Consider the following 24,524-nt stretch of genomic DNA (forward strand, 5'->3'; position numbering starts at 1 on the left):
CTTGATTGCAGGGCTGATGCCTACCTTAAAGGCTGGTTTGATGTTCAGCTGCGGTCTTTAGTGTCAAGACAGATTACCTGACCTGCTGTAGCAGAAATGGCTCCTTCTAATAGATTTAACTGTAGGAAATTGCTGATATTCAATTGTTTATCTACTCAAATGCCTGTTTCAGCAATTCTGTAATTGCTAAAGCACAGCTCCTGCATGCTGTTCAGAGTGCTGTAGGTCGCCCTATAGCTCCTTTATCTGTTCCCAGGGCTTTCACTCATTTTGTATTCTGATACTAGAGGTGGGGAAAGGGAGAAGACAAAGCCCTTACAAAGTGGCCTTATGAGCCGGGCACAGTGGCTCATGCCTGTAATCCCAGCACTTAGGAGGCCAAGGCGGCTGATCACGAGGTCAGGAGTTCGAGACCAGCCTGACCAACATGGTGAAACCCCGTCTCAACTAAAAATTCAAAACTTAGCCGGGTGTGGTGGCATGCACCTGTAAACCCAGCTACTCAGGAGGCTGAGGCAGGAAAATCGCTTGAATCCGGGAGGTGGAGGCTGCAGTGAGCTGAGATCATGCCACTGCACTCCAGCCTGGGTGACAGAGTGAGACTCTGTCTCAAAACAAAAACAAAACAAAAAAACCTGGCCTTATGACTGGAGAATAGAGTTGCAAATGTATCTGAAATGGTGAAGGGTCTCTTGAATATTGGTTACTTCCAAAATTTGAATTGTTTCTTCATACCCAATCTTCTCATGCAGTTTGTAAGAACTTGCTTTTATTTCTGCTGCTCCATCTTGCTTGTAGTCACTACTGTAAATGTTATGTGGATCAAAGAAATGGAATGTCTTGATTTCCCTGAGAATTGACACATTATGTATACATGTATGTAGTATTTCTACTGATAATGTATACCTCACTCAACACAAATAATCAGGCTGGGCACCGTGTCTCATGCTTGTCATCTCACCACTTTGGGAGGCTGAGGTGGGAAGATTGCTTGAGGCGAGGAGTGTGAGATCCTGTCTCTCCCCCCACTCTCCAAAAAAAAAAAAAAAAAAGCCTGGCACGGTAGCGTGCACCTGTGGTCCCAGCCACTCCATAGGCTGAGGTGAGAGGATCACTTGAGCTCGAGAGGTGAGCCAGGTGTGGTGGTGTGCACCTGTAGTCCTAACTACTTGGGAGGCTAAGGCAGGAGGACTGCTTGAGCCCAGGAGTTCGAGGTTGCAGTGAGCTATGAATGCACCACTGCCCTATAGCCTGGGTGACAGCAAGACCCTGTCTCAAAAAACAACATAAAAAAAGGAGGCTGGGTGCGATGGATCACCTGAGGTCAGGAGCTTCAGACCAGCCTAGCCAACATGGCAAAACCCCGTCTCTCCTGAAAATACAAAAATTAGACCGGGCACGGTGACTCAAGCCTGTAATCCCAGCACTTTGGGAGGCCGAGGGGAGTGGATCACTTGAGGTCAGAAGTTCAAGACCAGCCTGGACAACGTGGTGAAATCCCATCTCTACTAAAAATCCAAAATTAGCTGGGTGTGGTGGCAGGGTGCCTGTAATTCCAGCTACTAGGGAGGCTGAGGCAGGAGAATCGGCTTGAACCTGGGAGGTGGAGGTTGCAGTGAGCTGAGATCGCACCACTGCACTCCAGCCTGGGCGACAGGAAGACTGTCTGAAAAAAAAAAAAAAAATTTAGCTGGGTGTGGTGGTGCGCACCTGTAGTCCCAGCTACTCAAGAGGCTGAGGTGGGAGAATTGCTAGAACCCAGGAGGCAGAGGTTGAGGTTGCAGTGAGCTGAGATCACACCACTGCAATCCAGCCTGGGCAACAGAGCAAGACTCCATCTCAAAACAAAAACCAAAAAAACAAAACACAAAAAACCAAAAACAGTAAGTTGGTGTAAGAGGGATACCGTAAGTTCTTCTTGGGACCTAAGCAAGTACTTACAATCACAAAAGGGAGGCTCTACTAAAGAATAAAACCAATCATTTCTTTTTGCCTTTTGTGATAGTTAATTTTATGTGCCAATTTAGCCATTGATGCCATTTAACGGGTTAAACATTTGTCTCTCTCCATAAGAGATTAGTATTGAATTGGAGATTGCTCTGCTTTGATGTGAGTGGACATCATCTAATCAGTTAAGGGCCTATATAGAACTGCCAGAGCTAAGACATCCATATTCTTCTAACCTCGGACTAGGACACCACTGTGTTCCTGGTCACTGAAATTTTACCCCAACAGCTTTCCCAGCAGTGGATTGTGGGTGGGACCTAGGTTCCATAATTGTGTGAGCCAGTATCTTTCTTACAGTAAATCTTATTCTAGATATATATCCTACTGGCTCTATTTAGGGAATTTCCATATACCTTCTTGCTATTTATGCTACTATTAGCTTTACTGATAGGTGACTGAACTACTGTGTCCACCCATACCCAAGCAACTTCTCCCTCCTAATAGAACTCAAATATATATTTTGCTTGGGCATTTGGCTCCTCTCTCTGATCCCAAGGATGAATCTTGACTAGCGTTAAGCCAGTAGTTCTCAACTGGAGTACTTTGGAAATCCTGGAGGGCTTTTAAAGTTATCTTTAGGAGACAGTAGAGGCAGTGGGCAAGGGCCAACCAAAAATGCTAAAAGTTATTTTCCAACACACCATATAACAATCCTTCATAATCCTACAATGTTCCCATTGAGTGTTCATGTGGTTGGAAACCTGAGCCTAGAATTTTTCACAAATCCCAAGAATCTTTTACATGGGTGTTAACAAGCACGGAATCTTCCAAAAATGTTGTCTAAATCACTTCCTTCATACTTGCAAATTAAATTGATTTCTTATACTGATTTTTGGAAATACAGTAATCTCATTTCTACATATTACAAAACATTATAAAAGGAGCCATTGTGTCTGATATTCTAAGCCCATCTTGATAACAGACTCTTTTGAACATGGCATATGACATTAGTCCATGAAACATAAGGGAAATGTGCTGGGAGACTTTTGGGAAATCTTAACATTGAATAAAGATGTAGTTGCCTTTCTGCTCAGGTTGTCAGCACATGATAATTAGAACTACATCAGAGAATTTGGGACAAGCCAGTACACTGAGGACAGAAAAGCAGAAATAGGGAAAGAAATCTGGGTTCCTGTTATTTTTGAGCCATAGAAATAGTATCTTAGGACTTATTTCTAGATGCAGTTTCTTTAATGTAAGCCAATTCTGGTTATTTCTACTTGGAGCTGAAAGCAACCTGAAAATAGCCACCTTGGTTTTCATGTTAGAGATCTAAAAACTTTCATGTTAGAGATCTAGAAACTTTCAAGATTCTAAATGTACCAAAGGTCTAAGGGGAGAAAATAAAATCCTTCAAACAAGATTTGCACATGCTGATACTGCTCATTATTTCATTATAACAGCCCTTCCAAATCTTGAATTTGCATTTTTAACCAATGTTAGCAAATCCTGTATTTCCCTCTTTGGGAAATATGGGAAGCATGAGCCATGGCATATTCCTGAAGCTAAATCTCAGGGCATCACCCCTCACAAACAAGAGATCAAGATGCTTTCTGTATTTATTTAAAAAAAAAAAAAATTCCAGAATGGGTAAGAGAACAATCATCAAGGATGTAGGTGCCAGACACAGAAGGTAGCTAGAAAAGTATGCCTTAGGGAAGTTAAAGGTCTAGCCTCATTCCTACCTTGTTTTAATAGCTGTACCTAATATAAATAGCTAAGTTTCCCATTGTTCTAGATTCCTCTGCCCCATCTACAAACATGGCACAGCCAGCTTGACTTACAAGGCCTCAGTTGAAGGACCCCATGTACATACAGGCCAGTACAGCAGTACTAGGCTAACTAGAAGGATCTCATCCCCATATGTGGTCTCATTTCAAGTCTATGGATGACTACCTTCATTGTTGTGTGCGAGATGGTTTCACCCCTTGAAAATATGGCCACTTCAGCATAAAATAGTTAAATCTTTATAATGATCAATTCATCCTACCTCCTTTTACATGCAGCTGAAAAATGACAGGCTAGGGACATAGAATATTGTGAACTTTATACTGTTAGAATCACTGTCCATTAAATGATCACTAGCTAATGGTCACTAAATTTACAAATTAAGGAAATTATATATAGAATACTGCAAAAACACAGTAAAAAGACTGAAGTTCGCCCATTTCTGCTCAGGAAGTCTCTTCACTCCTAAGCTTCATATGTTGTCCTTCTGGCTTCAAAATTTCTGCTATTATTACTGTTTTTCCTCCTTTTGATCTTCCTTTTGTTCCCCAGTGCCAGAACTTCCAGAGCCTTCTCGCTCAGATGCCATCTGTTAAGAAAACATTTGAGAGCCACTCAGATTTAATGTTAGGGCTAACCATTTGCTCTTTGTTGCACTCCAAGATGAGGGACCCACATGTGTCCTCATCATTCATTTCTATTCCACTCCCCCTCCCCACTTTCTACCCTACTGGTGGTTTCTGGATTCCTTCCCTTTGACACTAACCCCAATGCCAAAGTAGAGTCAAGACAGCAGGGGACTATCTCCCAACTCTAATCTCACTCTAAATTCCACAAATGGCTATGGAGGGAGCCACCAGTGACAGTCATCAAGAACAGTTCCATCCAGATCAAGTTAGAATCAAAATCCACTTCAGCCCTTGTACCTTTTTGTATGCCATTTCGAAGAGCTTCAATGATGCCTGCTGAAGAGAGGATGCTGCCTGTCTAATATTTTCTCCTGTTTCGCTGTCTTTTCTAGCCAGGAGCTCCCTCATTTTGGAAATCTCTTCTTTCAGCTTGTTGCACTTAAAAAAAGAAAACAAAAATCCTTACTTTTCCAGGTCTCCTGTACCATTACAAGTAGAAGTACTATTTAGAAACATTTTAAAATAATTAAACCCCTATCAAAACCCACAGAAAAATAAACTTCACTGGCATTGGTAAAAATGTGTTCAACCTCTTGAGTTACTTTAAAATAGAACTCACCTCATCAGCAGGTAATTGGTCCTTGAATTCTTCCATCTTGGTTTCTGTGTCATGAATGATTCCTTCAGCCATATTAACTGCTTCAACTCGTTCCTTAGAGAAATTAGAAGTTTAAACGAAGACTTTCCAATCAACCAAAGTTTGCTGAATGTCTATACTCAGTAAGACAATAAGCTATGTGTTACATACAGTTACAGATAAAAATAGAGTAAGAGGGAGAAATCAAGAGTGGCATGAAGTAGTCTGGGACGGCTTTGAGAGAGATTTGCGCTAGATTTTGTAACATCAGAATTGTGACAGGGAAAACAGAAGAAATAATAAAGGCACTGCAAACATAAGGTATAAACAACGGGGAAGGAAGAATAGATTATCTTAGGTTTTCTCTTACCCACAACCTATGACATGTCCAAACTCTCCCACTTCCTTGTTCAAGCGATTCTCCTGCCTGAGCCTCCCAAGTAGCTGGGACTGCAGGCGTGCACCACCATGCCCGGCTTCAAACGATCTGCCCACCTTGGCAGTGGGCTTACAGTGCTGGGATTACAGAAGTGAGACACTGCGCCCAGCCCCAAACTCCCACTGTCAAGACTGAGCTTTACTAAGATTAAAGTTCAGAAGACAAAAAGTAATCACCTTCTTTCGCCGGTCTTCTTCAGCATATTTCTCTGCATTTTTAACCATATTTTCAATATCATCTTTGCTTAATCCACCAGAAGACTGGATTACAACTGTAGTAAACAGAAGGCATTTCATTAATTCCCAAGTAAAGTTATATGCCTCTTCTTCCTCCATTGCATTAAGAGTACTCCTGCTCATAGCAGCCAATCTTGATACAAATTATGAAGAGGAGAAATACCCTATAGTCCTATAAAGCAAAATGAAACCAAGGACCCAATATATACACAAACACCAACTGGCCTGTTTGCCCATCAAAACTTCAGCAATCCACAGGCTCAGTGCCTGTTTGGGGGGAATAAACACTACACTTGTACAAGTAAATCTGATAACTGAGGGGCAGAGGACTCATCATCCTAAGAGGGTCTATTCCCAAGACCTCCCTCACCTCACTCTTAGGGTCTGATAAACAAGGTGACTTACTCTGCTGCTCACGTCCTGTGCCTTTATCTTTAGCAGAAACATGTACTATCCCATTGGCATCAATGTCAAATGTAACTTCAATCTGAGGAACTCCACGAGGGGCTGGTGGAATTCCAATCTAAAATAAATAATATCCAGAGTAAGGTCCTCTTACAGAGGGGTCCAGTGCTATTATTTCCAAATCTATATGGTTTTCTAGTAAACAAGTCACTTGGTTCCTGGGAGAAACAAGTGATTTAATGTACAAAACACAAAGTTTATAAGCAACAGTAGTAGTTCGCTGCCTGAAATCAACTGGTTTTATACCAGTGAAGTTTAGCTATAGCAAGTAACCATAATGGCTGTATGTACCTGTGGACACACTAAATGACAGACAGCAAATCTCCTCACTATTATTCACCTCACCAATAACCAATAAGCAATGCTGATCAGAAACCAGTAACAATATCAAATGTCTTTTAAATGAGTAATCAGGAGTTTATTTCTGAGGAAATTCCTAAGGCACAAGGAAAAAGCAAGGCTTTCAGGTAAAAGCTGATGCCATGGGTATCCAGTTGCATCCCTTCTTCTCAAGACTACTCAGTATGTATGTGTATGCCAGCAGTTTATACTAATATTTTTATGGCTTAGAATATTATCTCACTTTACAGTGAAGGAGGCATAGTATTCAGGATTCACAATACCTACCAAAGTAAACTGTCCAAGGAGTTTGTTGTCTCCAGCCATCTCTCTCTCACCCTGACACACTTTAATTTCCACTTGCGTTTGACCATCAGCGGCAGTAGAGAATACCTAGGGAAGAAGAAACCCTCCTGGGTTGGCAATGTGATTAACCTACTCCATTTCTATAGAAAAAATGAAAGCCAAAGGTTCACATTCCAAGACTGGAAGACTCCTAATTTACGGTATGTTCAGAACAAAGGCTGATGTCTTTATAGGGAATAGAAGTAGGATTAGTACAGCAAATGGGCATACAATAGCAATTGTTTCAGCTAAGCAAATGCATTGTACAAAGACGCAGCATTAGGACAGAAGTCCTCAAAAGGAACTAAAATGTTGAAACATGCTCATCTGGGGAAACGGGATCAGAGAAAGAAGATGTATCATGCTCAGTCACAGGAAGTCACCACATACTTTTCTTCAGAGTGATGTGTTGACAAATACATCACAGCACAAATATACCAACAACCATAGTTTTATGGAAAAACATTACAAGATTGGGTAAGTCAGGAAACAATTTTTTTTTTTTTTGAGACAAGGCCTCACTTCATACTGTCGCCCAGGCTGGAGTGCAGTGGCATGACCTCAGCTCATTGCAACCTCTGCCTCCCATGCTCAAGTGATCCACCCACCTCAGCCTCCTGAGTAGCTGGGACTACAGGTACACAGCACGATGCCCGGCTAATTTAACTTTTTGGAGAGAGGGAGTTTCACCATGTTACCCAGGCTGGTCTCAAACTCCTCAGCTCAAGTGATCCTCTCGCCACAGCCTCCCAAAGTGCTGGGATTACAGGCATGAGCCACGGTGCCCAGCCAGAAATAATTCCTACTTCAAGAACAAGCCATGTCCAAGTAGCCCTACTTGGTATCTCGGTACCCTCATACCACCCCCTTCATTCATCCATAAGATAAGAACACTCCCCTAAGTCTGGTCCAGACTATCCTTTTTACTGTCTTTGAGAACAGAAGACTACAGGGAATTCAGTCTCAAATGACTGAGATCCCTTTTAGCAAATTATGTTAATCCTGTGGAGGAGACTACTGATGTCCTTCCTATAATCATCACTACCAGCTAACATGTAAGAACTTTTCTGGTAACAAAAAAACAAAAAACAAAACACAGGATTCTCACCACCCACAGTTAACTATTCACTATTCTAAACTGTAAAACAGAAAAAAATGAAGTTTTCTAGAAAAAACTCATGAAAGTGGCTGCAATTACATCCGTCATAGAATCTAAAACCCATGTGACAAGGTAGGAAGTGATGGCTCTTACCTGGCTCTTCTTGGTTGGAATAGTGGTATTCCTATTAATAAGTTTGGTAAAGACACCTCCTAGAGTTTCAATACCCAGAGACAGGGGAGTGACATCAAGGAGCAGCACATCCGTGACATCGCCGGCCAACACACCTCCCTGAATGGCAGCTCCAATGGCCACAGCCTCATCAGGATTGACAGCTTTACTTGGGGCTCTGCCAAAAAGATCCTGTACAGTCTGCTGAACCTGAACATCAAGGAAAAAGAACCTGTCAGCCCACACTTGGGAACTACCTGAGCAGAACAAAAGGGAGCACATGTCCTACGCTCCCAGCCAGATCTCAAGACAGGCTAACTCAAATCTGAGAATGTTTATTCAAATAACCATTTCGTACTTGGGTTCCTGCTAATGATCTTCTGACACTCATACACTTTATACCTATAGGAGTATCTCCTTCATGACCCTTGTAAATCTGGGAAGGATTCTCCTAGGTTTTATTATCTGCTTTCCTACACAACACATTAAATCATTTGAAACAGAGGATGCAAGGCAAGGGGACTTAGAAGTCCACATTCTCTTGTATATTATCAACTAAAGACCAAATTATCATAGGCAGCTGTAGTAATAATTTGCATTGCTAACATGGGGCATGGTCTTCCCTTGTGTTTATTAGTGATAAAGTTCCATTTGAATAGTATCGGGGATAATTTCTTTTCTTCTTCTTTTTTTTTGAGACGGAGTCTCGCTGTGTCGCTCAGCCTGGAGTGCAGTGGCGCAATCTCCACTCACCGCAAGCTCCACCTCCTGCGTTCACGCCATTCTCCTACCTCAGCCTCCCAAGTAGCTGGGACTACAGGCGCCCACCAAATTTTTTATATTTTTAGTAGAGACAGGGTTTCACCGTGTTAGCCAGGATGGTCTCGATCTCTTGACCTCGTGATCCGCCTGCCTTGGCCTCCCAAAGTGCTGGGATTACAGGCGTAAGCCACTGTACCTGGCCTCGGGGATGTCTTAATATATGAGGCATCCACCTGGTCCAGGACCTTTTTTTTCCAGGTTCATTTTTTTTTTTTCATATTTCCTTAAGGCCATGTATTTCAATGGAAAAATTAAGAAAAAAAACAAGGTCACTATCTTAGGTCCAAGATAATCCTATTTAGGCTACCAAGAACTGCATCTTCAACAGGTTTGTGCTCAGTCATTAGTTTTCCACACGTTCTTTCAGAATGATGTGTTGAATAAAATACATCATTGCACAAATCTTTGTCAAAGAGATGCACTAAACTGCAAAGACACATGTACAAAGATGGTGGCCGAGGGCGGGGTATTACCAAGGTTTTATGTTCCTCTCTGACCTCAAACTTTGTTTCAATCCTAAAAATTCTATGACTGAGTTCGGGATCCTCCCTGCTACTGCCCCTAAAGAAATTCTGCCCCTCCTAATTTTTCATACATACATACATACATACATACATACATACATACATATATATAAATTGGACTCATGTGATCTGCCCGCCTCAGCCTCCCAAAGTGTTGGGATTATAGGCGTGAACCACCATGCCCGGCCTATTCTTCAATTTTAACAAAACAAACAGAAAAGAATTCTTTAGTGAGGATATAATCTCATCTCCCTTTTAGGTCACCCCAGCAGAATGGGCCATGTATTTGTGCCACCTGTCCCAAGAATACACTATGCGCCAGCCCTCTCTCTTCATGACAGAATTCCACTGGTCCATACCTTGGGCATCCTAGTCATGCCACCCACAAGAATCACTTCTCCTATGTCACTCTTGCTGACTTCTGCATCTTGCATAGCTTTTTGGCATGGAGCGATAGTCCTCCTGATTAGATCAGTGACAATCCCTTCAAATTGAGCACGGGTCAACTTCATATTCAAATGCTTGGGTCCAGAAGAATCCATTGTAAGATAGGGCAAATTGATGTCAGTCTGCAAAGGAAATGTTTAATTGCATGTCAGTGAGCAGGCCAAATGACGGTTACATTTATTACGTCAACTAAAATATGACCATGCCCTAGGACAGAAGACTTGCAAAACCACAGGGAGGGTGAGATCTAATTTAAATGAATAGTCACCAAGAATACTTTTTTTTTTTTTTTTTGAGACAGAGTCTCATTCTATCGCCAGGCTGGAGTGCAGTGGCATGATCTTGGCTCACTGCAACCTCCGCTTCCCAGGTTCAAGCGATTCTCCTGCCTCAGCCTCCCAAGTAGCTGGGACTACAGGCATGTGCCACCATGCCCAGCTAATTTTTGTATTTTTAGTAAAGATGGGGTTTCAGCATGTTGGCCAGGATGGTCTCGATCTCTTGACCTCGTGATCCGCCTGCCTCAGCCTCCCAAAGTGCTGGGATTACAGGTGTGAGCCACCCCACCCAGCCAAGAATAGTTACTCTTTAAGATGCAATGTTTTGCGGGCGCAGTGGCTCACGCCTGTAATCCCAGCACTTTGGGAGGGCGAGGCGGGTGGATCAACCTGGCTAACATGGTGAAACCCCGTCTCTACTAAAAATACGAAAAAAATTAGCCGGGTGTGGTGGCACATGCCTGTAATCCCAGCTACTTGGGAGGCTGAGGCAGGAGAATCGCTTGAACCCGGGAGGTGGAGGTTGCGGTGAGCCGAGATTGTGCCACTGCACTCCAGCCTGGGCAACAAGAGTGAAACTCCATCTCAAAAAAACAGAAAAACAATGTTTTATCTCCCCAGAGATAAGCACTATAGAATGTTTTAATAAAGTTTATAGTTATTAACAAGAATGCAGCAGATAAGCAGGAAAAAAATCCCCATTCAGAAGATAAAGAACTATTCTGCCACTAAATATTCATTAGAACCACACTACTGATGTTTTCCTTCACCAAGTTTTAAAAATATCCCATGTAGGTGAAGAGAAATGTCAAAGTTACGTTCTGAACCAAGTAACATGCCATTAACCCTGGGCTCTGTAAGTTCCAGGACGTTTACAAGTGATACGAAAGCTACAGACATGCTCTCATTAATGTATGAGGACTGACTTGTATGGCCATCACATCCATGGAGAACAGATGACAGTCACACCATGTAACATCCAGTATTTAACAAATCCCAAATCCCAGTACAACATGGGATCTTACAGTATGTAACTGAGAGTGAGTCCTTAACCATCTTTCTTCAGGAGAAGTATCCTAAACATTTGAATACTTAATAAATAGAGTTAACACACCATCTGTAGAATAGTGATACCTAAATATTATTGACAATTTCTTTTTTGCAAAATGTTGATTAACCAAATCAGAACACAGAATTATCTAAATCAATGCTATCCAGTAGAATTTTCTGTGACAATGAAAATGCTCCTTATGCTGCTCAATTCAGCAACCACTAACATGACTACTGAGCACTTGAAATAAGACTAGTGTAACTGAGAAATGTAATTTTAAATGTTATTTAATTTTAATTAATTCAAAACCCGTATTTGGCTATTATAGTAGCACAACTCTAAACACTAAAAGCTAATAGCAACCTGAAAATCTCCAGCACTAACTCTCAACCCTCTACAACCAGTCCAACATCTATCACAATGTTCTCTCCTTACCCTCCTCTCTCAAACCCAACCACTTATGTCTCACTCTCACTCTCATCAAAGTCTTTTCTCAACACATGGTTACCAACAGCCCCCCCACACCCACTCAGGGTGCGTTCTGCCCTTCACAATTCTCCACTCTACCCCAGCCAAAGGGCTTTTCACAAATCGACACATGACCATGTTACTATCCTCAACTCCTGTGGGGTTTGTATTCACTTATCTTGGGAGAGATGCCAAATCTATAGAGCCTCTAGCCCAAGGGTATCCAATCTTTTGGCTTCCTTGGGCCACACAAAAAATACATTAACACTAACAATAGCTGATGAGCTTAAAACAAAAACAAAAAACAAAACCCTCAGTATTTTAAGAAAGTTTACAAATTTGTGTTGGGCCACATACAAAGCCATTCTAGGCTGCAGGTTGGACAAGCCTGCTCTAGCCTCATTTTCCATGCCCACCAACAACCGACCCCAATCTTCACTCTGCCCTTTTGGCCACTCTGGCCCTTTCTCAGGTCTTCACCTGAGAGCCTTACTCTTAACCCATTACACATGCCCATTTATCTTTTTCTAATAAACTCATCTCTCAGATGCTATTCTTGTTATGCTGAACACCTCTCTCAGGTACCTTCTTAGATTATTTTTATTATTTTTATTTTATTTTTCATTTTTATTTTTTGAGACAGAGTCTCATTCAGTCGCCCAGACTGGACTGCAGTGGTGCCATCTGGGCTCACTGCAACCTCTGCCTCCTGGGTTCAAGCGATTCTCCTGCCTCAGCCTACTGAGTAGCTGGGATTACAGGCACCTGCAACCACACTTGGCTAATTTTTGTATTTTTAGTAGAGACACGGTTTCACCATGTTGGCAAGGCTGGTCTGGAACTCCTGACCTCAAGTGATTCACCTGCCTTGGCCTCCCAAAGTGCTGAAATTACAGATGTGAGCCACTGCGTGCGGCCCCTTCTTAGATTGCTTTTAAGAGACCTGCTCTGTCGCCCAGGTTGGGGTGCAGTGGCATTCACAGCTCACTGCAGCCTCAAACACTTGGGCTCAAAAGATTCTTGTGCCTCAGTCTCCTGAGTAGCTGGGACTACAGGCACGCACCTGTGGTGTAGTGCACCACGCCCAGCTAGTTTTGTAGAGACGGGGGTTCTCACTATTTTGCCCAGGCTGGTCCCCAATTCCTGAGCTCAAGTGATATTCCTGCCCTGGCCACCCAAAGTGCGTCCCCTTCTTAAATTATAACTGCATTTTTACCATTTGTTACATTAATAGTAACTTACATTTAGAGTATTCACAATTTCCTATGTTTTCCTAAGCGTGTAATATTTATGAACTTGGTAATGCTCACAACTCTTAGGGAAAGAGTACCACTATTATCCTTGTTTTGTAGATAAGTAACAGTAATGTTAATTCATCCAAGATCATCAATTAATAAGCGATACAATGGGGACTTGAACCCCAGCAGAATGCTTGCAGAACCACCCTTAACCTTTACTTTGTATCACTTCTAGTTTAACGTTTACTAATCTGTTCTAATTAATGTCCATCTTTCCAAACCACAATATAATCTGCATGAGGGTAATAAACGCTAAGAATTTATTCTATAGATTTAAAATCACCTATGCAAAACTGAATGTGTAAGGATGCTCAATATATCTTGCTATAATAAACACTGGAAAACAATCAAAATGTCTATCAATAGGATGCAGCCACACTAATTAAAACCAACCAATCTCTTCCAACACCTCGCATCCCCTACCCCAAATGTCAAATCCCTGGGAAGAATTACAAACTTATCTTCTGGCAGTGCCAGGTATTTCAACCTCAACCCTAACCAACGTTGCAATGTTCTGCCACTCCATGATAGCAGGGGCAAAGTAACATCAGCAAGACCATGGATGCGTGTGTATAACTATGTCACTCCTCACAGCCACTTAAAAAAAAAAAAAAATCCAGGTTTGAGGGGAAGGTTCATTAGCAGCAACCACTTTACCAACACAGTGACAACCATCATAAATACCTCTTCCCTTGTGGGTGATCAAAATAAAGGTGTCACAGCTCTGCTTTTCCTGCTGTCACCCAAGACACCGGAAATAGATCTGCTGCTTTCTATCTTCATGGGTCTCTAACACAGATCTAACATGGTTTATATAATTCTATTCTTGGTGGTGAAGTCAAGTTTCACCTCTCAGAACTGCAGCTAACCAAGCTGACAAAGAGGCTGTGTAAATCTGATGCTCACAGACGGAAACTTACACAAGCTTCAGCTCTTTTTCTAGACTGGTGATTCAAATTATTGTCATTTTTGGACACAGGGTCTCATTTGTCACCCACGCTGGAGTGAAATGGTGTGATCATGGCTCACTGCAGCCTCAACCTCCTGGGCTCAAACAATCCTCTTAGCCTCTGGAGTGGCTGGGACCACAGTTGTGTAGACTATGACCAGCTAATTTTTCAAATTATTAAGTGAGAGACAATTAGCCGGGCTCAGTGGCTCATGCCCATTATCCCAGCACTTTGGGAGGCCGAGGCAGGTCAATCACCTGAGGTCAGGAGTCCAAGGACCAACCTGGCCAACATGGCAAAACCCTGTCTGTACTATAAATACAAAAATTAGCCAGGCATGGTGGTGCACACCTGTAATCCCAGCTACTTGGGAGGCCGAGGCAGGAGAAATCACTTGAACCCAGGAGGCAGAGGTTGCGGTGAGCCGAGATCACGCCATTGCACTCTAGCCTGGGCAACAGGAGCAAAACTCCATCTCAAAAAAAAAAAAAAAAAAGACACTCAGAGACTCTCCAATTCACAAGGAGAGGTTATTTAATATTGTCAGTTAAGACAGCAGTTTTTCCAAGCTAGTAATTCTAGTTTTAAACACTGCCAGAGCAGGTTTTAAAATAAATGTCTTTAACTGAAAGGCAAACAAGTACACCCAGCGCATCATTCACATATTATTTAGCTCCAGTATACGTAACTGATTTGGGTGGTTAAAAAAATTTCAGCTCATAAAGAAACTAAAGACCTTACTGTCCCTGTGCTCATGGCAAAGGTCTCTAGAAACCAGAAAACTGAAAAAACAAACAAACAGACAAACAAAAAAACTCAACTGACATTAGGCCAATTAGAAAATACTATTTATTTTAAATAAGCTCCGGCTGAAAATATCCATCAAGACTGCTCGAATTTTCCGTGTCTCACCTGCACAGATGAGGAGAGTTCACATTTAGCCTTTTCAGCAGCTTCCCGTACCCTCTGAAGTGCCATGTTGTCTTTAGTCAAATCAACCCCTGTCTATAAAGTGAAGACATTGAACACCAAACACCAGCATTAGTGAGGTGATAAATAAATTTAAACTGCAGTAATAAGGTGGAACGACACAAAATGGAGTCATACCTTTATATATAAGCATGAATTACTTTTTATTACCCTTAATGTGTAGGGAAAAAAAATAATCTATTCTGAAAACAGTATCTGTGTCTAGAATAAGGGGGTTGAACTGAACTCGTAAACAAAGCAAAGAGCAATCTGAACAAAGAATTTCTCAATATCCCAACGTCTACATATTAACCACATTGGTAACTCACCTCTCTCTTGAACTCCTTCACAATGTGCCGTAGCAAGGCCTGGTCAAAGTCTTCCCCACCTAAGAAGGTATCCCCATTTGTGGATTTCACCTCGAATACTCCTTTCTGAATTTCCAGGATAGAAATATCAAAAGTTCCACCACCTAAATCATATACAGCAATGCTGTAAATGATTTGTGAAAAAAAAGAAAAGAAATCCTTAAGGAACAAAACCTATCACCAGGATATAAATTTCAATAACCAAATACAGATAATCTAAGCTATTTCCCTGAGATATATACTAGTTAAATTACCATGGCCCAAAAGAAAACAAAAGAATGGTTTTGAAATGAAAAAACAAAGACAATACAGACTTAAAATCAGTAAAAGCACTATTTAGTTTAAGTTTATTTAGTTAAGTTATTTAGTTAAGTTTATTTAGTTTAAGGTTCAATTACTAAGAAATTAAGTGACACTTTAGTTTCACACATCCAGGTGAGAAATTTACTGCATAAACTTACACTTTGTCTTCTGATTTGTCTAGACCATAGGCAAGAGCAGCAGCTGTGGGCTCATTAATCACCCGAAGCACATTCAGTCCAGATATCTGGCCAGCATCTTTAGTGGCCTAGAGAAAACAAAGAGAAAAACATTTTTGTACCCTTCCATCCCAGGCACCTTACTTTTTGTGAATAAGAATGCTAATTGACCTCACCTGTCTCTGCGAGTCATTGAAATAAGCTGGGACTGTGATCACAGCATTTTTTGCTGTGTGCCCCAAGTAATTTTCTGGAAAAGAATGAAATTCAATCATGGAATTCTGTCAGAACAGAATTATTAATATAGCCCAACAACCTGTGTCATCCTTTTGGAGCCACAGACAACATTCATCAGTCTTTTGGTAAGAGACCTAATACGTCCTTGCAGGAAAACACTCCAAGTAAATACACTGGTTAAAAACCCAAGATCAGGCCGGGCACGGTGGCTCACACCCGTAATCCCAGCACTTTGGGAGGCTGAGGCGGGCGGATCACCTAAGGTTGAGAGTTTTGAGACCAGCCTGACCAATATGGAGAAACCCCATCTCTACTAAAAATACAAAATTATTCAGGCATGGTGGCGCATGCCTGTCATCTCAACTACTCGGGAGGCTGAGGCAGGAGAATTGTGTGAACCCGGGAGGCGGAGGTTGCAGTGAGACAAGATCGCACCACTGCACTCTAGCTTGGGCGACAGAGCGAGACTCTTGTCTCAAAACAAACAAATAAACCCAAGATCGGCCGGCCGGGCACGGTGGCTCATGCCTGTAATCCCAGCACTCTGGGAGGCTGAGGCGGATGAATCACCTGATTTGTCGGGAGTTAGAGACCAGCCTGACCAACATGAAGAAACCCCATCTCTTTACTAAAAATACAAAAGTGGCTAGGCATGATGGCGCATGCCTGTAATCCCAGCTACGTTGGGGGGGAGGGAGAGGGCAGGAGAATCGCTTGAACCCGGGAGGCGGAGGCTTCGGTGAGCCACTGCACTCCAGCCTGGGCAACTGCACTCCACTGCACTCCAGCCTGGGCAACAAGAGTGAAACTCTGTCTCAAAAAACAACCAAAAAAACCCAAAAAACAGAAACCCCTAAGATCACTCTTTCAACATTTTAGTGAAGGTTCACTAAACTACAATGACCTTTAGACTTACAACAGCCACTTCAAATAGGAAGTTCTAATTTATACCTAACAGGGACAAAAGCTTAATGTGTAGTCTTGTGGCTTTCAATATAGAACATTACCGCCTACTGGAAAAAAAGAAACAAGCCAGCCATCATTAGTGAGATTTGAAGATTAATTCAATCTGCAGGGAAAGCGTGAAGTGTAACACAGTTTTGCCATTCCCAGGTTTTCTATACAAAAGGGACCACAGATTCATCTACAGGATGCTGGGGCACAGGGAGCTAGTGATCTCACAGGAATCATTGTTCTTAGAACTTTCCCAGATGTGAACTAAACCCACTCACCTGCAGTCTCTTTCATCTTCATCAACACAAATGCTCCAATCTGACTCGGAGAATACAATTTCCCATGAGCCTCAACCCAGGCATCACCATTGGAGGCACGGACAATTTTAAAGGGAACATTTTTACTGTAAGACACAAAAATTCTATTAGAGAAAACTACCTGCACAACTTACCATGACAAAATTACCACACACCATGAACATCCATCTTCCACCCCAAGAGACTCATTCATGGCCAACAAATGACAGTTTGTGAAATTCTTTAGAAAGCAATCACTAACGTGGTTTATGAGGATTACAAGGCAAAATGAAATAAATAAATAAAAAGAAAGCAATCACTAACATATAAAAACATTATGATGAAACCTCAACATTCTTTACTTAGCACCCCAGGCAGAAGATTTTTGCAGCCACTTTAGAATAATTTGATGAAACCGTTACTGTATGATCCAGCAATTCTACTCTCTAAGACAAATGGAAATATGTATGTCCACACAAAAACTTGTACACAAATGTTTATGGCAGCATTATTTCTAATAGCCAAAAAGCAGAAACAGCTCAAATGTCCATCACTTGACAAATGGATAAACAAAATGTGCTGTATGTCCATACAGTATAGTATTATTTGGCCATAAAAAGGAATGCAGTACTGACACATGCTACAACATGGATGAACCTTGAAAACATGCTAAGTGAAAGAAGCCAGTCATAGAGGTCCACGCGACTCCATGCATACAGAATTCATATTCTACTCAAGCTCAATAAAGCTGTTGAAATTTTTAAAAATTTATATAGACAGAGACACACGCAGTCTTGCCTTGTTGGCCTAGATGGTCTTAAACTCAGCCTCAGACAGTCCTTCCACCTCTGCCTCCTAAAGTGCTAGGATTACAGACATGAGCCACTGCTCTACGCCTAAAACATTTTGTATACAACAGGAAACTCTACCTATGCTTCTAGTTTTTTTTTTTTTTTTTTTTTTGAGACAGGGTTTCACTGCTATTACTCAGACTGGAGTGCAATGGCATGATCTCAGCTCACTGGAACCTCCGCCCCTCAACGCTCAAGCCTCACTAGTAGCTGGGACTATAGGCGCGCACCACCGAGCTTGGCTCTTTTTTGTATTTTTTGCAGAGGCGGCTTTTCCCCAAGTTGTCCAGGCTGGTCTCGAACTCCTGAGCTCACCTCAGCCTCCCAAAGTGTTAGGATTACAGGTGTGAGTCACCCCACCGAGCCTCTAGTATGTCTATTTTAGAAAAAGGCAGGCTGGGCATGGTGGCTCATGCCTGTAATCCCAATACTTTGGGAGGCTGGGGTGGGAGGGTCAGTTGAGTCCAGGAGTTCAACACCAACTTGGGCAACATAGTGAGCCCCGTCTCTATTGGGAGGGGGGAAGAAAAAAGAAAAATCAAGTATTTTTCTGTACTGGATCAACACATGATAGAACCTATGCCATTTCTGCCTTATGTATTCAACACTGAACTATGTGGTTTAGGAATGCTTTGCAAATTTTCATGTATCATGTCAATACATAGCAAAGACCTAATCTGTAAAGACAAAAATGAATTTTTTTCTTTTGAGACAGAGTCTCAGCAGCCCAGGCTGGAGTGCAGTGGCAGTGATCTTGGCTCACCGCAACCACCGTCTCCCGGGTTCAAGTGATTCTCCCGTCTCAGCCTCCTGAGTAGCCGGGATTACAGGCACCCACCATCATGCACAGCTAATTTTTGTATTTTAGTAGAGACAGGGTTTCACCATGTTGGCCAGGCTGGTCTTAAACTCCTGACCCCAGGTGATCCACCCACCTCGGCCTCCCAAAGTGCTAGGATTACAGGTGTGAGCCACTGCACTGGCCAAAAATGAATTTTTTAAAGGGATTACCCTTTTGGCAGTGGTACAGATTTCCCCTAGGGACAATAAGTAAAATTACTAAAGTAAGGTGCTCCAGGGATCCTCATCAACATGCTGAAGCTCTTCTGTGTGGCCCTTGCAAATAACTGCTTTTTGCAAAAAACTTCTGCTGTTACTCACATGTCTTTCTGTACTTCAGGATCATCATATCGCCGGCCAATGAGACGCTTGGTAGCATAAAATGTATTGTTTGGGTTGGTGACAGCCTGTCGCTTGGCCGGCATTCCAACAAGTCGCTCACCATCTGCTGTAAAGGCCACAACTGAAGGGGTGGTTCTGGCACCTTCGGCATTCTCCAGCACCTAAACTCCCAAAATGTGATAGAGAGTAAGTTTGTAGTTATCACTGGTATGTTTTTTGAGATGGAGTCTCACTCTGTCGCTAAGGCTGGAGTACAATGGCACAATCTTGGCTCACTGCAACCTCTGCATCCTGGGTTCAAGCGATTCTCCTGTCTCAGCCTCCCTAGTAGCTGGGACTATAGGCGTGCACCACCACACCCAGCTAATTTTTTGGCATTTTTTAGTAGAGACGGGGGTTTCACCATTTTGGCCAGGCTGGTCTCGAACTCCTGACCTCAGGTGATCTGCCCGCCTCAGCCTCCCGAAGTGTTGCGATACAGGCATGAGCCAATACGCCCAGCCTATTACTGGTATCTTTGCAGCAATCATTTAAGACACAAAAACAGCTCCCAAATTGCAAAACAAATGCACATGAACAATACTACCGGGCATGCTTTACTGCTGATAGTTAATGAACAGTAGATATTTAAGGTATCTTTAGTCCTTTACTTTCAAACTACTATTTTTTTTTTTTTTTTGAGAGGGAGTCTCGCTCCTGTCACCCAGACTGGAGTGCAGTGGCGCGATCTCGGCTCACTGCAAACTTCCTGTCCTGGGTTCAATTCTCCTGCTTCAGCCTCCTGAGTAGCTGGGATTACAGGTGCCTGCCACCACGCCCAACTAATTTTGTGTGTGTGTGTGTGTACTTTTAGTAGAGATGGGGTTCTGCCAAGTTGGCCAGGCTGGTCTCGAACTCCTGACCTCCGGCGATCCGCCCACCTTGGCCTCCCAAAATGCTGGGATTACAGGCGTGAGGCAAGGCGCCTGGCTTTTTTTTTTGAGACAAAGTCTCACTGTCACCTAGGCTGGAGTGCAGTGGCACTGTCACGGCTCACTGCAGCATTGACCTGCCAGGCTCAGCTGATCCTCCCACCTTAGCCTCCAGAGTAGCTGGGACTACAGGGGCACACCACTATGCCCGGCTAATTTTTTGTAGAGACAGTGTTTTGCTATGTTGCCTAGGGTGATCTTCAACTCCCACGCTCAAGTGGCCTCCCGAAGTGTTGGGATTACAGGCATGACCCACCAGGCCTGGCCCTGATTTACATTTTAAAAGCTGCTTTGGTTGCTTAAGACTCTTGTCAGGTGAACCTTTGTAGTGCTGATAATTGTATGTATCTAACTTCCCAGAAAAGGATTTAAATGTGGTATAGAGGTAGGACTACTAATTTACTATTAAGAGGGGTGGGAATGGCTTGCACTGTTTGGTTACTCTGGTAACCACCGAAGTGCTGCATTTTCTAAATTGAAACAAAGTTGGGTGTGCAGAGACAGACTAGAAGTAGAGCTTCATATCTGAAGTAATGCGCAGGCTATTTCTTTTGAAGCCTCCTTACTCTGTACATGCAACCTTTATTCCCACCAGGTTCTTAGCAAGATTTAGAGCACCTGGAATTCTTGACTCTTGCTTCTTCCATTCACAGCCTCTTTTGCTTTCATACTTCCCTTCCCCCCAATCTCCTCTTCTGAAATAACCTGAACTGTCTATGGTCTTCTTATCCCACTTGTTTGGCACCAAGAGATTATTCCTTCTCTTGGCCCTAATTTGGGCTTCTTGGCATTTTTCCTATATGCCTGATATCTGTGGCCAACCCCCCCAAAAATTTAGAAGTAGATGTAATTCTCCATGTGGAAGTAAAGATTCTTGTCCCAACATTGGGTATGAAAAACCTGATCTATAGTCTCTTCTTTTTTTTTGAGACAAAGTCTCGCTGTGTCACCCAGGCTGGAGTACAGTGATGTGATCTTGGCTCACTGCAACCTCCGCCTCCTGGGTTCAAGCGATTCTCCTGCCTCAGCCTCCCGAGTAGCTGGGACTACAGGTGTGTGCCACTACGCCCAGCTAATTTTTGTATTTTTAGTAGAGACAGGTTTCACCATGTTGGCCAGAATGGTCTCGATCTCTTGACCTTGTGATCCACCCGCCTTGGCCTCCCAAAGTGCTAGGATTTCAGGCGTGAGCCACTGTACCTGGCCAATTTTTTGCATTTTTAGTAGAGACGGGGTTTCACCATTTTGGCCAGGCTGGTCTTGAACTCAGGACCTCAGGTAATCCACCCCCCTTGGCCTCCTAAAGTGCTGGGACTGCAGGCGTGAGCCATTATGCCCGGTCAGCCCTGATCTATAGTTATGTTTTTGCTGTTTTAGTTGGAAGTACTTCCAGGCCAGGCTTAGTGGTTCACATCTGTAATCCCAGCACTTTGGAGGCCAACGCGGGTGGATCACTTGAGCTCAAGACCAGCCTGGCCAACACAGTGGAATTGTCTCTACTAAAAATACAAAAAATTAGCCAGGAATGGTGGTTCACGCCTGTAATCCCAGCTATGTGGCCAAGGCAGGAGAACTGTTTGAACCCAGGAGGCAGAGGTTGCAGTGAGCGGAGACCGTGCCACTGCACTCCACCATGGGCTATAGAGACTGTCTCCAAAAAAAAAAAAAAGCGCAAATCAGGTTCTCAAATTCCTTAACTAAGGAAAAGAGCACAGAATTCTGGACAGATTCTGGATAAGGTACTAGTTATCAATCATGCTCACCTTTGCTTGTTTACCTTCCATAACTGCCACGCAGGAGTTGGTAGTACCCAAATCAATACCAACAACTGCTCCCTTGATTGCTTCTGATCTGTAAGACATTTAGAACAGTGTCACAGCTATTGTTATCTTGATAGACCAAAGTCACTGGAATATTTAATTGGAAAATTAACAGTGGTATACTACATAATCTCTAAATAAATACAGATAAATAATTACAGAGAAGAATAATCACAAATGTAGAAAACACTGCTTTGAAGTTTAATATGTATTCCCTCTCAAAGGAAATGATATTATACTTACGCATAATCCCGCCTTGAAACAATTCTAAAAGCCTCATGACTAAGGCCATTCCAGCTATCCTAAAAAAGAAAAAACTGACTCAGTCACCAACCAGTGTGTATCCTGGGAGGAAAAAGAGAAAACTTGGGCTCACTTAGTATATAAAATACATTAAGCTACTAAAACAGTAAATATTAAAGTTTCCCAAATAAGTAAGATGAAAAAAGGTAAATAAAAGATGGCCTTAGAATCACATTGCAGTAGGATTTCTCAACCGTGGCGCTATTAATTTTGGGCCAAATTTTTGTGGTGGGGGCTGTTCCGTGCATTGTAGGATATACAGCAGCATCCCTGGCCTCGACACCCTAGAAACCAATAAGCACCCCAGTAAGTTAGTGACAACCTAAAATATCCACAGACATTGCCAGATGTCCCCTGGGGGAAAACACTTCCCCTTACCTTGCCGTGCAATTAGTTTAAAAGAACTAGAGTTACTAAGGGTCTTTGAAAGAAAAAAGAAAAGTAGTGGCGTTTCACTAGGATAAAAGACCTTTATTACAACTTAACGTCAGGCTCCTTCCAAGCCTTCCTTAATGCCCACATACAATTCCTGTTCTCCAAAGCATTTGTCTTTTATTTTAGAAAACAAGTAACCACTCCATAGCCTTTTCTCCGCCCCACGATCTGCTTTTTTTTTCTGAAGTAACAAACGAGTACAATCTTACACCACAGATTTTGAGAAAATGTTGCTAAGCACGAAAACTGGAGTTCCGACTCAGAACTTATTTTATTTCACCGTATCAACGGGATCTTTACACACACTGTATTCTGTAAAGGAGCCAAAGATAAAACTGAAAATAGTGGCTTTCCCAACAGACTGCATCCCTCACCCCCAAGGCCAAACCTTTCCATTCAGCCACAGAACAGGCCATCAGGACCACTACCTGGTAATTTTGAAATGACACTCTAGATCGCGAGGGGTGTGACTCAGCAGGGCCCAAGCCGGAGGCAAAACCTTGGGCAAAATCTTGAGCCGGCAGCGCTAACTATGGAAGGCCCGTTACCTTCCTTCCCGCCTGACCTATCCTGGAGAATTCAAACCCTAAAGGGCGCGCGGCCTGCCGCAGCGACGCCCGAGGCCCAAGGCCCGAGGCCGTGACCCCATTCGGGAAGGTCCCACAGTTCCTCACCTGGTGGCGGGCGGCCGTAGGGCCCCGGGAGGCTGCGGCGCCCACGAAACGGGCTGCTGCAGCTCGGCTAGCACTTATCATGGCGGATAAATGGAGGAGTACGAGGCAGCAAACAATCGCTCCGCCAGCGAAGAGCTGCGCGATGCGGTGGCGGCAGCGCTTCTGGAAACCTCCAACCACGTGGGGTGAGGGGCGGGGGTTGGTCACTGCGGCCCAGAGGCCCGCTCTTCCGCTGAGGCGCCGCCCGCGCCGCCTGACCAGAGGATACTCGACTGCCGCTCCCGGAGCCAGGGCGTACAGGTAATATGCTCCGCAGCATGATGGTTGGAGAAAGCCTGCCCTCCTGTCCCGGCTGCGGCGGCTCTGAGCTCAGAAAGAGTCCAGGGGAGGAAGAGGGGTATGAAGGCAGCACCTCGGACAGCCCCGGTCCTCGGCGACAGGAAAGACTCAAGGTCACACGGGATAAATTGCGAACCGATTACAGTCTTCTTGCGTCAGTTGCGCGGGAGGAGGAGCCTGTTGCGCCTGCGCAACAGACATCCAGCTAAGACCCTAGAGCGCATGTGCGCAAGGAGTGGCGGAAAACATGGGTGGAGACTAACTACAGCGCTCATTGGGTGCCCGAGCGCACGCCAGCGTTCCCTGGGGCGAGCCCGGGCGCGTGCACACCCCGCGGGCGTGGACGTGTTCCCAGCTCCCGCTCCTGTAGGACGGCGCCATCTTGTCTTGTGGCTTTGTGAAGTGAGGACGTCAGTACTTTTGTTGCTTGGTCCCGCCCGTTGTTCACAACTTGAAAGACACTTGGATATACAGACGTTAAACAATTTCGTGTTGCGTTTTATCACAGGGGTCTTGGGTTTCCAACTACAAAGCGTTTGATTCACACAGAACATTAGGCCAATTAGCCTGCACAAAGGAAAAAAAAAATAGCTGAGCTTGGCCGGGCGCTCACGCCTGTAATCCCAGCACTTTTGGGAGGCCGAAGTGAGCGGATCGCGAGGTTAGGAGATCGAGACCATCCTGGCTAACACGGTGAAACCCCGTCTCTACTG

The 24,524-nt window shown here is 43.5% G+C and overlaps 1 protein-coding gene and 2 non-coding genes across 3 annotated transcripts; all 3 read right to left on the reverse strand.

The window, feature by feature from the left end:
• Positions 1-3,548: 3,548 nt before the first annotated feature.
• Positions 3,549-24,378, reverse strand: HSPA9 (heat shock protein family A (Hsp70) member 9). The gene is made up of 17 exons (XM_004042589.4): positions 23,473-24,378; positions 22,304-22,362; positions 22,004-22,091; positions 19,249-19,430; positions 17,219-17,343; positions 15,926-15,999; positions 15,732-15,838; positions 15,232-15,394; positions 14,846-14,938; positions 9,801-10,010; positions 8,078-8,305; positions 6,769-6,873; positions 6,082-6,199; positions 5,617-5,711; positions 4,984-5,076; positions 4,662-4,802; positions 3,549-4,324 (listed from the first exon to the last, which is right to left on the reverse strand). The coding sequence occupies exons 1-17, from the start codon at positions 23,551-23,553 to the stop codon at positions 4,247-4,249; spliced, it is 2,040 nt and encodes a 679-aa protein (XP_004042637.1). The 5' UTR covers positions 23,554-24,378; the 3' UTR covers positions 3,549-4,246.
• LOC115934823 (small nucleolar RNA SNORD63) lies at positions 7,186-7,255 on the reverse strand. The gene has a single exon (XR_004070566.1). It is a non-coding gene; the product is annotated as a small nucleolar RNA SNORD63 (small nucleolar RNA).
• Positions 9,249-9,316, reverse strand: LOC115934822 (small nucleolar RNA SNORD63). The gene has a single exon (XR_004070565.1). It is a non-coding gene; the product is annotated as a small nucleolar RNA SNORD63 (small nucleolar RNA).
• Positions 24,379-24,524: the final 146 nt, after the last annotated feature.

This window comes from Gorilla gorilla, chromosome 4, assembly GCF_029281585.2.
Source record: "Gorilla gorilla gorilla isolate KB3781 chromosome 4, NHGRI_mGorGor1-v2.1_pri, whole genome shotgun sequence".
Lineage (NCBI taxonomy): Eukaryota > Metazoa > Chordata > Mammalia > Primates > Hominidae > Gorilla > Gorilla gorilla.